Genomic DNA, 18,303 nt, shown 5'->3' on the forward strand with positions numbered 1-18,303 from the left:
TTAAAGAATGCAAAACAACTGAATCAACTGTTGAGTTAACAATTCAGGAGAAGAGCAAAGCTGGAGGAATGACAAGACTCAGCTTGAAGACTTTCTACAAGGGCGACAGTTAAACAGTGTATGGCATTGCTAAATGAGCAGATGAGAACCAATGGACTAGAAAAACAAGCCCAGACACAGTTATGAAAATATATAACCTATGGCAAAGTGGCACAGGCAATACAGAGGCAAAATGCCTTTCTATATTGTTGAGTTGGCTATCTGGGGCCCTTTGTGTCTTAATATAAACTTTAGAATCAGCTTAGTGACATTCACAAAATAACTTGCTGGGATAATGGTACTGGAACAAAACCATTCAGAAGAAGAACAAGGAATCTAAACACAGATTTTATATTCTTCATAAGCATATAAACTCCAAGCAGATAATATGTCTAAACATGAACTTCAATACTACAGTCCTAGAAAATAACATGCAACAATATCTAGATAAACTCGGGTCTAGCAATGACATGTGCACCCCCAAAGGCACAGTCAATGGAAAAACTGACAGGTGAGACTTAATCAAACTTGGAAACACCCACTCCCCACAAGACATGCATGAAGCCAGAGAGCACCCTGCAGATGGAGTATTTATAAAAGAAACATTAAAAAAGACAAAAACAGTAAAAAAAAAATACTGAAAACTAGATGAAAGACTGACACTTTATCAAAGAAGTCATACAGACGACAAATAAAGATTTATAACTTGGTATATGACTCATCAGGGAAGTAAATATTAAAACAATGAGGACTGAGATGTAGTTCACTGGTATAGCACCTGCCTAGCATGATCAAGACTCTGCAGTCTGTCCCCAGCATGCAAGATGAATGAATGAATGAAACAATGGGATAACACATGGCTAAAAGTTCAAAGCACCGATTTCTAAAAAAAAAAGCAACTTAGGGAAAGGGTTTATTAATTCATCTTATACCTTCTAGGCCATCACTGAGAGAAGCCAGTGCAGGAGCTCAAGGCAGGAACTCAGAGGCAGGAAATAAAACAGCCCTACTTATCGGCTCCTTTTCTCATGGCCTGCTTGCTTGCTCTGGGATGGCACCACCCACACTGGACTGGGCCCTCCTGCATCCATCATTAATCAAGAAAATTTATAGACATGCCCTCCGGCCAATCTGATGGAGGCAATTCCTCAACTGGGGTCCCCCTTTTCAAATGACTCTAGTTTGTGTCACGTTGACAAAAAATGATCACACAATGCCAAAACCTGCAGGAGATTTTAAAAGACAGCAGTTTCTTTCAAAATAAATATATTTGTAGCATGATGTAACAATTATAATCTTTTGTGTTTATACAAATGAAAATTTATATCCGCACAGAATTCTGTGTATGAATGTTTATAGTAACTTTATCTGTAATTGCCAAAAGTTGGAAGCAACCAAGCTTATCAATGGATAAGTTATACACAGTCATGGCATATTATTTAGAACAATAAGAAATAAATATCAAACTGTGAGCTGACATGGAGGAAAGTTAAATATACAGTACTAAGGAGACTGGTCCAGGGATGCTAACACAGCTGGAGGCTGGGGTTGGGCAGGCTACGTAGAAATACAACTTTGGCTTTTTGTTCAGTTTTGCTGTGATCTAAAAACTGCTCTAAAAGACTTCTGGGTATACCTCCATGATAAAGCTCTTGACCAGGCATATGTGAGGCCCTAGCTTCAACTCTGAGCTCAAAAGAAAACCAATTTATTCATCTTATCTTGAAATAGAATAGGAAGTTTCAAACTTTCACATATCTGATTAAGCTGAGCCCTGATTAGGAAAATGTTTATTTCTTAAAAGTATACTTCTCACCGTAGATATGGTTAAAACATCAAGGGGGCGTGGCTTATGTCCCTCTAATCTCCTGAAACAAACACAGCTTTTACAAGGAAGTTTTAACATACCTGCTCCCACGTATTTGACAGCCTTTGCGGCTCTGACTGCAGCCTCTCCCAGCCTTCTTCTTACTTCAGGATTAATACCAGGCTACAGGAAGATATTCAAGATAATTTCCATTAGTACTTGGTCTCACAATACATTTCCACCAGAATGCAAAAACAATTAAAATGTACATTAGATAATAGTGTACAGTAGCTGCATTCAAAAGAAAATATACCAATTTGTCTGTCAATATCCAAAGTTGAATACTTCCACTAGTAATGTCTATGAACTACAGATATTCCTCAGTATAATTACATACCTTTATACTTTGTATTTTCATAACAACCTCTATATCTATATAAACGATAACAAGTATTGAGGAGAGATGGGTCAGCATTGGAGACGGTTAGAACTGGATTCCCAGCACCCACATCAGGCAGCTCATAACCTGAAGGGAGCCCACAGGAGTCTGATGCATCTTGCTTCTGCAGGTACTATTTAAAGCAGTGCTGCACACATAGGCATTTAAATAATCACTGCTTAAAAATTAAGCTTTATGGAAGTTCAAACATCTAATATATTTATCTATTTATCTAATTTATTTATCTAATATATATAAATAAATAAATATAAATATAAATATAAATAAATATATATCAAATATCTAATATATTCTGCAACAAAGTATTCTATTTTTTTTAAAGATTTATTTATTTATTGTGAAGAAGGCATCAAATCCAATTACAGATGGTTGTGAGCCACCATGTGGTTGCTGGGAATTGAACTCATGACCTCTAGAAGAGCAGCGAGTGCTCTTAACCGCTGAGCCATCTCTCCAGCCCCAAAGTAGTCTATTTTGAATAGCATAAGAACAAACTGGTTAACTAGGAACCTCAGACCCCTGATGTTTCAGAAATACAGACAACATATATCTCACCAATGGCCATTGTAAGCCCCAAAGGAACATAAACCCAAATATAGGTAGCCCTGGCTTTGATCCTTCTTGCAACCTGAACCAACAGAGGGATGGGAACACACTAAGGGGCAGATGTCAAACAGTGATTACAATTCCTCCACAGTATAACTCTTGGGCACGAAGATGACTAAAATAGTTCAGGAACACGCTGAAACAGTAGTTAAAACAAGAGTCTTCTCTATGAAGAAGATGTCCAACTAACTGGACAATTCCATTTCAGTTATGTAATTAATTCTAGTTAACTACTGCTTAGACCATGTGCTCTAGCCTCACTGTCCAGCTGATAACTTTTAGTCTGATACTTGCACCAAGACAGACCTTCCTGGTTTTGTCCAGAAGGAACAGGACTCAGCTGTGTCTGGTCCCAGATCAATATTCTACTCCCCACCCTCTAATCCTCAGCTCTGCACCAAAGTTTTATCATTAAGTTACTATTTGGATGCTAGGGATGGGAGACTTTAGCTTTACCGATCAGTCGTGAGAATGAAACTGAACAAGGCATACATTCAAGAGAACCTCAGAAAAGTCCTTTTAGCTTCCTTACCGCTGGGGCTTCCTCAATGATCTTCTGATGTCGCCTCTGCACACTACAGTCTCTTTCAAACAAGTACACTGCATTGCCATGGTGATCACCAAACACCTGGACTTCCACATGCCTATTTCAAAAAAAAATGTGTTAATATACTTCATTAAGCATTGAGAGACCTTCCATTTATCAACCCAAAAAAGTTGGCCAAAATGACCAAGATACCTCCATTTTCTTTGAGAAATATGTTATCTGGACTCTACGCTGAGGTTACAACCTAGGAACATGAGTACAATCTTGTAAAATCTGAGTTAAAAGATTACTGTTTCTTTGATAAATACTACAGAAAATAAATTTATGTATCTGAAATGACTGGTAGGTAAAAAGAGTGAAAATATAGGAGACCAAAAATAGAAGTTAATCACAAAATTAAAAAAATCAAAGACTGATTAATTTGTTACAATAATTAATTATAAACTATAGCTCATAAGAAGGCACATAATAATTGGCTTAAAAACAAACAAAAAACTTTTACAGTTAAAATTTAAAAACAATGGATAATTGAAATCAAAATGTCTTATCTATAAAGGAGCTAAGACATACATCAAATAATTAAAAGTAAACATAGATCATTAGTATTTTAAGAGAATGCTAATATTAAATCATGAAAAAACACAAAAGGCATTTTAATATTAATTAAAAATAAATCTAGTAAAATTCCGATAAGTCATGCTGAGAGCAGACATACATAATGCCTAGAAAAGTGAGGCTCACACATTACTTGGTCCTGGCTCACTACCCAGGGCTGGTGAACTCACGGGTCCTGAAGAGGAACCTACACGCTTGCACCACTTTACTAAACCAGCATACTAAACCCGTAACAGCAATAGAAACATCTGGGTGTACACACACAGACAGTGGAGTCCTCACCCCTCCTCAAGGAAACTTCTCTTTGCAACAGATGGACACTGCAGAAAACTAGAACCAATCAAACACTGACCAATCAATACATCTACAAATCACACCTGCTCCGACAGCCCAGGAACACTGTAAAAGAGGGATGGAAAGATCCTAAAGCCAGAGGGTCAGGGACTGTGCTGTGAGTTTGCATCTCTTAGTGACGTCGGAGTTTACACCCACAAAGTCTCAACAACACGACTGCCTAGACATGAGCTGAACAAGGACAACAACAGATATGCCAAAGGGGATGGCATGGCAGAAAGGACAGAAGGCCTCAACCTTACACAAAGAACTATAGGCAAGTAAAGAGCATTGAGAAAAGAAGAAATAGTCTTCTCCAGGGACAGACACATGAATTGGTTATCCAATGCCAGACGGTCAGCTCTGAGAAGATACATACAAGTAACGTACAGACTGAGAAGGTTATATTTAGGTATATGTATATACATATATGCATGCAATAAGAATTAATGAAAAAAGAGGCCATGAATTTGAAAGACAACAAGGCAGGGTATGTAGGAGGGTTTTGAGAGAAGAAGAAGAATAGCAAAAATTATAATTTCAAAAATTAAAAATAAATAAATCATAAAAAGAGAGACTATTGTCACTGTTTGTGGATCATAATTGCTGGGGCTCAATTCACAAGCAACTGGCCCTGCTGCCCTGGGCCTTTGACTGCTCATCTAGGTGAGAGGGCATGGCAGAGCCAAATACACCTCATAGCTAAGAAAGGAAAACAGGTAGGCCCCATTGTCTCTTCCAAGGGCACATCCTCCTGACTGGAGTATCTCAGACCAGGCTTCTCTTCCTCCAGTGAATGTCAAGCTGGAGACTAAACCTTCACACAAGTATGAGTATCTCAGATCCAAACTAGCAGCCTTCCGCTCCCACGGATTCTCTGTCTTCCATGTGAAAAATCCCGTGCACAGGAGTAGGCATCTAGTTATCCAGAGAGCTGCTCATCTGTCCTTCTAAGGTCTTGTTGAGATCGGCACTAATTTTGGGAAATCCTTGCCTATAACTACTTCAAATGACTTCTTCTTCCTTTTTTTCCTTCCCATACTTTTCAAGTAACACAGAATACCTTTAAAATGGTTCTGCTGGGAGTTTTCTGTTATTTTTCTCCCGACATTTTTGCCTAGGGAGTGTCCACTGGCACATGACCAGATCGGTGATTCTTTCCTTTGCTGCCCGTGTTCCAGGCTGCTGAAAACCCATCCAACGTTCGCCTCTACTAAGGTGTTTTCCTTCCCAGAAGTTTCTTTTTATTCTTTTCCCATGACTCTGCTTCTCATTCCCATTTGTCCACCATGTTTTCTGTTGGTTGGGTCAAAGCCTGTAATGAATTAATAAGTTACTTTAAATTTCCTATCTGGTAGTGCTTAAATTTGGTCATGGCTGGTTGGGGTGCTTACTTTGTTTCTTCAGGATCTGCTTTTCTGGCCTTGTAATTTTGTTGTTGTTTTGTTTTTGTTTCTTGGTTTTTTGTTTTGTTTTGTTTTTTGTTTGTTTTGTTTTGTTTTGTTTTTTGTCAGAAAATAGAACATGCTGTACCAAGTGATAGACCTAATCTCTCAGGTTAGCCTGTGAGTGACGGAGATGGCGGTCAGCGTTGCACACGCCACGAATTCAGTTTCCTTTTGTATTGTCATTTCACACTTGCTGTTTTCTCCTGACTGCTGTTGGGTTTCCCAAGCACTTCTCCAACTAAGCCTGCATTGCGGCCCCTTCAGGGTAGCACACCATCATTACAAGGAGCTTGGAGACACGTCTAGTCCATTCTGCCTACTATCACAAAACACCTTAGGCTGAGAAATTTATAAACAACATAAGTTTATTTCTTATAGCTCAGGAAGGTAAGAAGTAGAAAATGGACATGAGATTCAGAGCTTGGCGAGAGCCCATTCTTCACACATGATGTCTTGGCTGCTGTGCCTTCACATGCCAAAAAGACAAGCGGATGGTTTCCCTGAAGCCCTTCTAGAAGGGCACTAATTCCACTCAGAAGGCAAAGGACTCATGTTCTAATACCTACAAAAGGCCCTAATTGCTTTAAAAAGCTTTCTTAGTTCAAGGGTTGAACCCCAAGCCTTGCAACCGGCAGGCAAATGTTCCATACTTAGCTCCAGCCAAGGTCTTGTCGCCATGCTGGCTGCTCGGTTTTCGCAGACACACATTTCAATCACAGCTTGGTGACAGAAAGGTACTGTAACACTAACATTAAGTCAGTTATCCTGTGCCAGGGCTTCAGCTGTGGCCTTCAGAAGTGTCTTCCCTTAGCTGAAAGAGCAGACTGGATGGCACCTCTCACTGTATAAAACCTGAGCATGGTTTCCCAGGAGGATGTGTTTCTAAATGAGAACAGACTATTCATTCTAGGCCTAGAATAAAATGCTTTCCCTCCTACTCGTCCAAATTATGAGGTCATTTGGATTTTCCAAGAAAGTGGGTGTGCCCACCCCAGGGGAGCTTCTCTTTCAGGTTGATTGACACTTAAGTCACTAGACACTTGTAGGAATTCCTATGAAGTCTTAGGGCTTCAGCAGTGGCTACCTCAGGTAAGGCGATCTCAACTGCAGCTTGTGTTCATAGGCAGGTCTGCATTCCAGAGTGGTCTGTCAGAGTGGTCTGCTTTGTGCCTTCAACTCTCTGATGAGTCCAAATGTCACTCACTGTCTTTCATGTTGTTCGGGGTTGTTTGTTTGTTTGTTTTTGTTTTGTTTTTCCTGCTTTCTTAGGTATCCAATCTCTTTACACAGCAGAGATAAAGTGTTTGTCAAGATAATTGCCTCTCTCATGTTGTCATTGCTCTATGGAAGGAAACACTGTAGTGGTGACTCCAAGGTATGAAGGGAACACATGGGCCCAAACCACACACGGGAGCTGCCCCTCTAAGACTCAGAAATAGGAAATACCTCTCCATTGAAACTTAATATGTAAGGGAGGCTCAATACAGATGCAGGTTCTGCTGTGGTTTCTGAGATCATCCAATGGCTCTCATTCCCTTCTTTCTCGGTATCCTTTCCTTATGCTAATGAAGAGGTTCTAGGGCCCAGTACATATATGCATCTGACCAGTGGCTCCAACTCAACCAATGTAAGTCTAGTTAGAAAAGACTGCTGGATAGTACAGGAATGCATATATATTGTGAATTTTTATAAGCTGTCTAGAATATGTGTTGAATATAATCTGTGGTATTTTCTCTCTAAAATCATATATTTTGCAGATGCTTTCCTATCCTAGTCTCTTAGATAAACAATAATTCCGATCAGATCTGCAAGCACTACTACAAGCTCACCAGAACTCTATTCCAGTAGGTAATTATTCAGCAGGTTGTAAGAACACAGTGGTAATTATAATATTAAAGGATTTGGACTAGAAGTTACAGAACAGAAACACTAACTTGATCAGGTTGGATGTGGTAGTGCCTGCCAGCACTGGGAGGCAGAGATGGGAGGGTCAGCATGAGTTCAAGGTCTCTGCATAGTGCATTCCAGGTCAGCATGGTGGCCAGGGCTACAGGATGAGGCCCTGTCTCCAATAATCACTGTTCCCTGTATTGAGCCACACACAGTGGGGCAGCAAGTGCTCCTTCAGTGCTCACATAAGAGAACGCTGATTTGGATGACACATCTACTTTCTTCTGAAAGGTATTACAGAAAGAAACATCTAGAACCTTCTTCATTTCTGCCTTACTCCCACTAGTAGGCGGCATATGCCATGCTTTCCTAATAACCAACCTGTTTTGAATTGATTTATTTTTTTAACTATCAAACTGCAATTAAACTTCAGTTATTATGTCAAGCTCAGGTATAGTTCTACTATTTTTTTTAAAGATATACTTACTTTTGTTTTATGTGTATGGGTGTTTTGCCTGTGTGTATAATCATGCAACACATGCTGGTGCCTGGCCTACAGAAACTAGAAGAGGTCACTGGATCCTCTGTAACCTGAGTCACAGATGGTTGTAAGCTGCCATGTGGCTGCTGGGAGTTCAACCCAGGTCCTCTGCAGAAACATCAAGTCCTCTTCCCTGCTGAGCCATCTCTCCAGCCCCCAGTTCCACGTTTCATATGAGGTGTAAATCAAAAGCAAAACCAACTCAGGCCCTCTTTAAAGAGAAGATAACATTAGAGAGGTCCTGGGAGCTAAAGAGATGGCTCAGTGGTTAAGAGCACTGACTGCTCTGCCAGAGGTCCTGAATTCAATTCCCAGCAACCACATGGTGGCTCACAACCATCTGTAATGAGATCTGATACCCTCTTCTGGTGTGTCTAAAGAGAGCAACAATGTACTCACATACATAAAATAAATAAATAAATCTTTTAAAAAATCATTTTTAAAAAAAAGAGAGAGGTCCTTCTTGGACTTTCTTTTAAGGAAAGAACTCAGTGCTTCTAGTTCATTGCTTACAAAGGAAAGGCTCTCTATCCATGTTTCACAAATGAATTGTTCTTTCCACTTGACTTAAAGGTTATACATATACATATATATATATATATATATATATATATATATATATATATACATACACATATATATATATGAAACAAAAAAATATATATATATATACATATATATGAAACAAAAATCTAGGACATAGGTAATTTTATCACTATCTTATTTTAAAAAAAAACAAAACAAAAAACAGAAAAGCCAGGAATCTTTATGATCCTTCTATGGTGGCATCTAGAGACTCACCCCAGTGCAATGGCCTAGAATGGGAACTCTGGTGTAACCTGCTTGCACTCAAATCCCAACTTTACAACTGTGGGTGACCACAGGCAGCAACAGCTGCTCTATTGCCTAGTGCCTTGATGCCCAGACTGAAAGCAGGAGTTCATATGTGGGGGGTTCTGTTAAGATTAAGATGAAGACAATAAGATCGCCTAGCATACGAGAGACGTAGAACCTGGCACACGGTTAGTGCTGGCTAGGAGGGTAACAACTCATTAAAATACCACAAGATGATGACAACAATCTTTGTAATTGACTCTAGTTAACTCACAAGCTCCATTTTTCTGAGTCCCTCAATTAATGCTTAAAACATAAGCTGATTCTTAGAAGAACTTATTTATACTGGGAGAAAATCCTAAGTTTCACCAGTAACAAACATATTTTGGGGCAGGAATGTCACAGGGCCACATGAATGTCACAGGGCCACTCTACCTTGACCAAAGGGACTGAGACAGTTATTATTTACTGATACAGAAAGATGCCTGCAGTATAATATCACTGTGAACCATTATAATATTTTAATTGGTTCCGTCCACTGTCCTAGTGGACATAGTTTGTTTCTTATGTGCTAGTGCATGAGTTTTCTATTAATATAAAAGAAAAGGTTTAGGAGCAAGCACACTGTCCTCCAACCCATGACTCTAGAGGTGGAACGGGAACTTCAAGAACTTATATGGCATTACAACACCATATCTAACAGAATACACATGCATTGCTTATAACAAAACAAACAGACAATGATAACAAAGCCAAAAACTCAAACCAGCAGTCGACCTCGGTGTGTCCACGAACTTCTCGATCAACATTGCATCATCATTGAAAGACTTCTTAGCCTCCCTCCGGGCCGATTCTAACTGCTCTTGGAATTCTTTTTCTGACCTAATGATCCTCATGCCCTGGGAAAGAAATGATTGATTGTGTGACCACAACATGAACACAGACTTCTAGCCAGAAAAGGCAAGGACAGGTACCCACAACCTTACTTTTCCTCCTCCGCCACGGACGGCTTTGATCATAACAGGATACCCGATTTTCCCAGCATGCTCTTTCAGGCACTGATCAGACTGGTCCTTGCCATGGTAACCTTCCACAATAGGTACTCCAGCAGCGGCCATGATGGACTTGGATGTGCTTTAGAAGAAAAACACCAAGATGACCCAATTAAACATCCACAAACCATAACTGTTTAGAGAAGCCATCCCACAGGTAAAGTCAGGGCTTGCGCCTGGAGCCAGTGTTGACACACACTGAAAATTCCTTGTCATGTACTTGCTCTTACTTCACATGGTAGCTCATCCCACCATCTGTCTTTTAACCCCAGACAACTAATCTACATCTCGGAATTACAACACAATTACTTCTCTATATTCCAAAATTCAGTGGAGTTTTCTTACATTTTGGGAGAATAACAACCAAAGAGTACCATTTAAACGCCTACTGATGGAACTGGTAAGATGGCGTGGTGGATAAAGTGCTTGCCCTGACTATTTAGTCCCACAAAGCTGGAATGCCTGCATGCCCGCACTTGGCTTGCACAAACACACACAAATAATAACACATTAATTTGATTTTATAATTCCTTGTTGTAATAAATGACTTCAATTTGTCCTGACACTTACCTCTTTATACCCATGTCTCTAATTGCAGATGAAGGAGGACCTATAAAAATGATTCCTTCTTGCTTACAAAGTTCAGCAAATTCCATGTTTTCTGAAAGAAAACCATATCCTGGATGGATGGCCTACAGGAGAGAAAGCACAAGTAACTCACTCACTAGCTCTCAGCCGGCAAAGCTGCCTTCCTGAGACCTTTCCAGACATGGCTGACAGGACACCAAGGTCTCTGTCATAACTTGCTCCAGAAGAGATGACTAGAACATTCATGTTGAAATTTTGAAGCCTCTTTCTTTTTTTCACATCAAACCCAGGACCTCACAAGACAAGTTGTCTATCACGGAGTTATTGTAGTAATACGTATGAAAGCTACAAGGCCCCAGTCTCAGCAGTTGTGAGCACATGATCCCCATCAATGTCACCCTCCTCCTGGCATCAGCGCCTGTCTCCAAAACATTGTCACCACCCGGACCTAATCCCATGGCCAGGCAGCTACTGTTTCTCCTTCCATTTCTACGAATTTACAGGCATAGACGTGGCCTATTGATGGAATTGTACACCTGTGAGTCTACGATTGGCTTATTTAACACTGCATGGTTTCAAAGTTCATCATGTGGCAACTGGTACCAGAATTTCATCTATTTTTAGGCTAATATTTCATTCTACGTACTTTCTACATTTGTTCATCCACTAATTTGTTCAGACATGTGAGTTGTTTCTATTTTTTACCTTCTATAAAGAATGTGACAGTGAACCCTGGTATACATACAAGTATGAGCCCCTGGTATAAATTATTTGACATAAACCTAGAAGTACAATTAACAGGACAGTAAGACATAAAGTGGGTAAAGTCCCTACAGAAAGCCTGACCACTTGAGTTTGATTCCTGGAAACCATCAAAACGTAGAAAGGGAAAACTAAACTGACTCCACAAAGTTGTTCTCATGAGCATTTAGTCTCTATATCATACACACACACACACACACACACACACACTATACACAAACACACACATATATACACATAAACACATACATACATATATATATAAATACACACATTAAATGCATGCAAACACACACATACACATAAATGCACACAAATAAATTCAATAAAACTCCAAAGTAGAATTAATGAATTATATGGTAATCTATAGAAAACCTATTATTATATATACATTAAATTATTTTTACCTTCATATAAAGCTTTAAAAAAATTTTTTAAAACAATTTATTTTATGTATATGAGTATACTGCAGCTCTCTTCAGACACATCAGAAGAGTGCATTGGATCCCATTACAGATGGTTGTGAGCCACCATGTGGTTGCTGGGAATTGAACTCAGGACCTCTGGAAGAGCAGACAGTGCTCTTAACCACTGAGCCATCTCTGCAGCTCCAACTTTTAAAATTTTTAATAACTGAACTTTAAAAAATGCTTAAATCAAGAAGTGGCTATTATTATAAACTAAATTTAAAAACATAATTAAATATACTTTTTCCTTTTTATCTTAAGACATATTTTAGGTAGTTGTTACTACATCTTTTACTGTGTGTGTGTGTGTGTGTGTGTGTGTGTGTGTGTGTGTGTGTGTAGCATACGGAGGTCAGAGGACAATTTGGAGGACTCAGTTCTCGAGAACTGAACTCGGATTGACAGGCTCAGCAGCAAGTGCCTTTATCTGATGAGCCATCTAATCCACCCTAAAATAATCCAAATTTTAACTTAATATCTCTATTAAGGAAAGTCTCTATTAAGGGACTGTACCCTGGGAAGAGGGGTTGTTTATTGTTTCTGTGCAAAACCAGCCTCACCTCTAACATCTGAGGTTCCAAGAAGAGCTCAGCTCTTAACTCTAATTTACAGTTTAGATTCTCCCTCTTGCTTCCCAAGAGACTTCAAATGCAGAAGACACAGTGATAAGGTTAAAGAAGGAGAAAGAACAAATACAGTTTACAAACATAACTCAATAACGAGACGTAAAAACTAGCTAAAGAGAGAAAATGTCCACAAAGAAATAAGCTTGCATAAATTACAGAAGACTGATTTGCTGTGTGTTGTAAATTTCTCTGCACGTCTTACCTGTGCTGCAGAGCTCTTGGCCACTTGAATGATTTTCTCCATTGCGAGGTAGCTCTGCTGAGACGGGGCAGGGCCAATGGCATACGCCTCATCCGCCTGTAAAAGGAGGCATGGCTAGTTTGCACTTGTATGGTATATAGAACCACATCAGCCTTATTTGCTATTAAAAATAGAATGCTGGGCCCAACAGGCAATGCCAATGGCATGAAAAATTTAAGAATGAAGCAGAAACAGCCAGTTTAGGACCCAATCCTGCACATAAGGAGAGTCAAAACTCGATTTTCCCAAATAAACCACATTTTGGCTTCAATCACACTTTATTATGATCTTAAATGTAGTTAATGCCAAAAGTTATTATTTGAAAACAGATACAAAATACATGAAGAGAAATACATAGCAAGAAAATGTTACAAAGTTTATATAATCTCTCGCAATTTGTGAATTAGCCTACATTATCCTTTACATTTTTCATAGGATCAAGGCATTCCTTGAAGTAGCCTAAGTAGAAACCCTGTATTCATTCATTTATAAACATGTCCCTACTGTGTGCCAGGCTTTGATCTGGGAAGTGTTCTTTACAGAGGGAAGGCAGCCATTAACATGTATACACAAATGGCAACAGTAACAAAGGTCCTAAGGGAGGCAGGACTGTGACAGTGACAGAAGGGCTGGCTCTGGTCTGCAGGTGGCCAGGGTGAGCAGCAGGGCAGTCAGGGCAGGTTCCTCCAGGCTGGTAAGGACTTTGCCTAGAGGTAGATGGAAAAAGTGGACTAAGGAAAGGGATCTGAGAGCTTCCATGCAGAGAACACAACACATGTGAAGGCCCAGAGGTGGAGAGGAACCTGGTCTATGTAAACAACCAAGGAAAGCTTATGTGGCTGGATCATAGTAAATGAGGGGTCAAGGGACCAGTGATAACACAGATTTCATGAGGTATCTGGGAAGTAAAAACATTTGGATTTTTTATAGAACTTATAATGAGATTTTTATATAGAACTTATAATGAGATTTTGGGTGGGGGGAAGGCAGAAAAACACCCAAAATTATATTTTAACTTTTAACTTCACAAAACACAGGTCCATTCTCATTCTGAAAACCACGGACAATAATACAATGGCAAATTGGCCTTGGATACCACCCTGTCTTCACTACAGTCCTCCCCAGACATGTTTTCCACTATAAGCAGCTTAGAACATTTTTTCCATATCCATATTTTTATTTGTTCATATAAACATAAGCGCACATAGTCATAGTTTTATGCTAATAGAATCATACTATTTGCCAATCTTCTGAAATTGTTTTTTGTTAACATTATGTATTGCGGTGCTTCTTTGCTACCATACAGGTGTATAGCTCACTGTGTAGAAAAGTTATACAGAATGGAGGTACCATGGTTCATTCAATCACAAGTCTCTTCACTTGAATTTGAGTTGTAGTAGCATAGCACCAGACACAGGCAAGGCTGAGAAAATTCTTTAAATACCTGTATGCATATATATGTGAGTCTATGTTGGGGTCACAGACCTAAGCAAATGTTTGCAGGACAGGGTTAAGAATGTGTGTATTTGGGCTGGAGAACTGGTTCAGTGGTTAAGAGCATTGGCTGCTCTTCCAGAGGACCCTGGTTCAATTCCCAGCACTTGTATGTCGGATCACAACTATCTGTAACTCCAGCCTAAGGGGGATCCGATACCTTCACATAGACATACACACATTTTACAATCCATGTAAAATAAAAATAGATTATTAAAAAAAAAAAAAGGATGTGTGCATTTTAATAGTTCCTGGCCTATCAGTGCTTGGGTTTCACTAAGAATCATCTCAATTGAACACCAGTCCTACTCATCTTTACCAACATCAAGCGTTACCTGTTTTTTAAAAAGTACTCCTAACTTGAAGAGTCAGACAAAAAGGTTTAAAGCAATTAAACTACATGAACCAACTTTGGTTCAGAACTTGTCTGGCTGAAATGCAAGACACAGATCCTAAGAGCGGAGCAGGAGAAGACAGTTTGAAGGCTTAGTGTGTTCTAAACAAGGGAGGGATGAAGTGTATAAAGTGGGAAGAGGAAGGAGACTTTAAAGACACCCAGATCTCTGCATCATTGTTTTCATAAGCAAAGGTGGTGTTGTCAACTGGGGATGGAAGCATGTAAAAAAATCAAGTTGAGTATAGATAAAATATCTGAGTTCAGCGTGAGGACACATTGGTTTAGTATCTGATAAATGGGCAGTGGGGTGTCTGTGGACACCCATGTTCAAAAGGAAGTCTGAGCTGCAAAGCAGAGATCTGGGGACCTCCCTTAAAGGGGAGAGGTAGGATTGATCTAGAGCGAGTGACTGCACGGGGAAAGAGATGGGTCAAGTCTTGACATCTGAACCTCCACATTTATGGTCAAAATTATACAGGTGGGTGGGGGTCCAGAAAAGGGCACAGAGAAAGGAGAAAGGGCAGAGGCCTGAAAGACAGCAAGATGACTTATATCCAACAAGAGGAAGTAGTTTACTATGATTTTTTTTTTTTTAAAGTTGAACTGAAGCTGGTCCAGGAACTCAAACTGAGGCATGCAGTCTTGCTGGGGGCCTAAAAGCCCACAGTTGAACTCATCTCTGCCAGAGCTCTGTCTGGCAGATAAGAACCAGTAATAACTGGGAACACACTTCAAAAGCGATGGTGTTTTTATCTGGGATTTTCCTGACAAACTACAGTTCAGAAACATCAAATGACTTGTCTGAGGTAGCTAAAGCCAGCAGCTAATCACTGTTACCAAGCATCTGGATCCATTTTGTCCTTGAATATCAGGGGCTCGGAATGAAGCAGTCCCCAATGAGACCAAGTACCTTGCCTATAAATCATGTGACCGAACATACTGTTTGGTTCAACTGGTGTTATATCTTAAACGTGTCTCCAAGAGGAGTGCTTACTGAGTAACTGGAACCCACCTACATAAACCTTGTTCACACTTGCAAACATCGACTGTTATCACAAAGGATTAAATTGAGCTGGGCAGTGGTGGTGCACACCTTTGAACCCAGCACTTGGGAGGCAGACGGAGTCAGATCTCTGTGAATTCGAGGCCAGTGTTATCTACAGAGAGAGTTCCTGGACAGCCAGAGCTACACAGAGAAACCCTGTCTCAAACAAACAAATAAACAAACACCAAAACAATAATAACAACAAAAATACACCAATTAAAAATTTAAAAATACAATGTCTACAACTAAACTTAATCATTATTAGGTCTGGAGAGATGACTCAGTGGTTAAGAGCACTGTCTGCTCTTCCAGAGAACCTGGGTTCAATTCCCAGCACCCACAGTTGTCTATAGCGCCAGTTCTACAGCCATACACACAGGCAAAACACCAATGTACATGAAATAAAAATAAATATAATTTAAGGAGCTGAACCGGACACACAGCAAATACACACAATCACTAACAAGAGTCTGTCTCCAGCTTTTACCAACATACCATATCTACATGCATGGAATTCCTGTCGGCCTCACTGTACACAGCCACAGACTGCACACCCATTTTTTTGGCTGTTCGTATCACCCTGCAGGCAATTTCTCCTCTGTTTGCAATGAGGACCTTGGTAATGCTTCCTCCTGTTAAAAAACCATGAGGATAAGACCCAAATGTTATTGGGAAATAAGAAATGAAGATATGTTATTAGTCAGCCCATAAGGGTTTGTTTTACTGAAACTGCATATGAACGACTAAAATTACCGTCTTATTATTAGATAGTGGATTTCTTTTCTATTCTCTAACATTCATGATACCTCTGTTAATGCAAACTCAAGTTACTCGTAAAAGATACATAAAGCCGGGCAGCTGTGGCGCACGCCTTTAGTCCCAGCACTTGGGAGGCAGAGGCAGGCGGATTTCTGAGTTCGAGGCCAGCCTGGTCTACAGAGTGAGTTCCAGGACAGCCAGAGCTACACAGAGAAACCCTGTCTCAAAAAACAAAAAAACAAAAAACAAAAACAAAACAAAACAAAAAACAAACAAACAAAAAACCCACCAACAACAAAAACAAAAAAGATATATAAAGCTTAAAAAAACATACTGTGTGATCTTCATATGGGAAGGGTAGGACATTTAAATCAAGAACTGCAGTATGAAGGAGACCAGACTTGGTTCTCAGTTTTTCTCTCTTACCACGTCATGGAAACATCCTGCTGACGCTGTGGCATGCCATCCCTGCTATGTTGGAAACACCTGCACTCTCAGCGAGCAGCTCTGGCTCACGAATGGTTTCTATCTCTCCAATGTCAATTTCCATGGGAAAGTCTCCTTGTCAACTTAACATCATCAAATCAAACCATGGCTTCTTGCCACAGACACTCTTATCACCGACTTTTCTCAGGAGGCCAGCTCTTATTCGGTCAAACCAGGTGGCTTCTCAATGCTTTCCTGCACTATCTCTTGAGACATTCCTTCTGTTCCTTCTCATTCCTTCCCATTACTAGAATCCACCTTTATTAACCTAAACCTAATTAGTACAGGCATTTCAAGTATGCCCAATAACATGGGCCACTTCTTTTGCCAATCAGTCTGCATAGTTCTTTCTAGTTTATTTCTTAAAAAGTCATTTATACTGATCATGTCCTGTTCACAAACTCATGGTTCATCCATAAGATAGCCACTTATGTAAGATAATATACTGTAGCGGGTGACGATTCTTACACTATTGCCTGCACTGTCACCTGATGATTTATATTTAATTCTGGGTGCCTAAGAGATTCATTATTTCCTTTTGTTTCAACCGGGTCAAAAAAAAATTGGCTGATCTAGAAAAAGAATATGATAAACAGTTTCATATCATCACACAAGATAAATGCTGAGAGTTTAAAATCAGGTTTTTCTTTAAAAAAAAAAATAAGGTTTTCTGTAACTTAAAATGTTTTCCCATAAGATCTAAATATTCCAAGCACCATAACAGCCCACTGAGGCTGCTGCAATCTAGTATAGGTAGGGGTCATAGCCACACAACCAGAGTTTATTCCATTACACTTGCATTTGTTTTGCATTTCAGAATTCCCTGGAAAACTTCACTTGAAGAAAGCAGCAGTGCCTTTATTAAAAGGCAGAAATTACATTAATATAAAATGTCCTCATCAGGAATGGTGTTGCACGCCTTTGATCCTAGTACTTGGGAGGCAGAGGCAGGTGGATCTCTGTGAGTTCCAGGCCAGCCTGATCTACAGAGTGAGTTCCAGGCCAGCCAGGACTATGTAGAAAGACCCTGTCTCAAAAAATTTAAGATGTTCTCCATCACTGCACATCAAAATTCACACTCAATAGCACAAAGGACTTGACATAGAAGGCAAAACTGGTGACTTGGCACTAATAAGAAAGTTATTGCCGAGCAGTGGTGGTGCACACCTTTAATCCCAGCACTTGGGAGGCAGAGGCAGGCAGATTTCTGAGTTCGAGGCCAGCCTGGTCTACAGAGTGAGTTCCAGGACAGCCAGGGCTACACAG

At 39.8% G+C, this 18,303-nt stretch overlaps 1 protein-coding gene across 1 annotated transcript in view; it reads right to left on the reverse strand.

The window, feature by feature from the left end:
• The window catches only part of Mccc1 (methylcrotonyl-CoA carboxylase subunit 1), a 46,109-nt gene that overhangs the window by 24,818 nt on the left and 2,988 nt on the right, over positions 1–18,303 (reverse strand). The window contains exons 3-9 of the mRNA XM_034500442.2: positions 16,288–16,424; positions 12,818–12,913; positions 10,743–10,864; positions 10,107–10,254; positions 9,898–10,019; positions 3,445–3,556; positions 1,948–2,029 (exon numbers count right to left, since the gene is read on the reverse strand). Of these exons, the coding sequence (XP_034356333.1) occupies positions 1,948–2,029; positions 3,445–3,556; positions 9,898–10,019; positions 10,107–10,254; positions 10,743–10,864; positions 12,818–12,913; positions 16,288–16,424 (819 nt within the window). The remainder of the gene's footprint in view (positions 1–1,947; positions 2,030–3,444; positions 3,557–9,897; positions 10,020–10,106; positions 10,255–10,742; positions 10,865–12,817; positions 12,914–16,287; positions 16,425–18,303) is intronic.

The sequence above is a fragment of the Arvicanthis niloticus genome, chromosome 4, assembly GCF_011762505.2.
Source record: "Arvicanthis niloticus isolate mArvNil1 chromosome 4, mArvNil1.pat.X, whole genome shotgun sequence".
NCBI classification, from domain to species: domain Eukaryota; kingdom Metazoa; phylum Chordata; class Mammalia; order Rodentia; family Muridae; genus Arvicanthis; species Arvicanthis niloticus.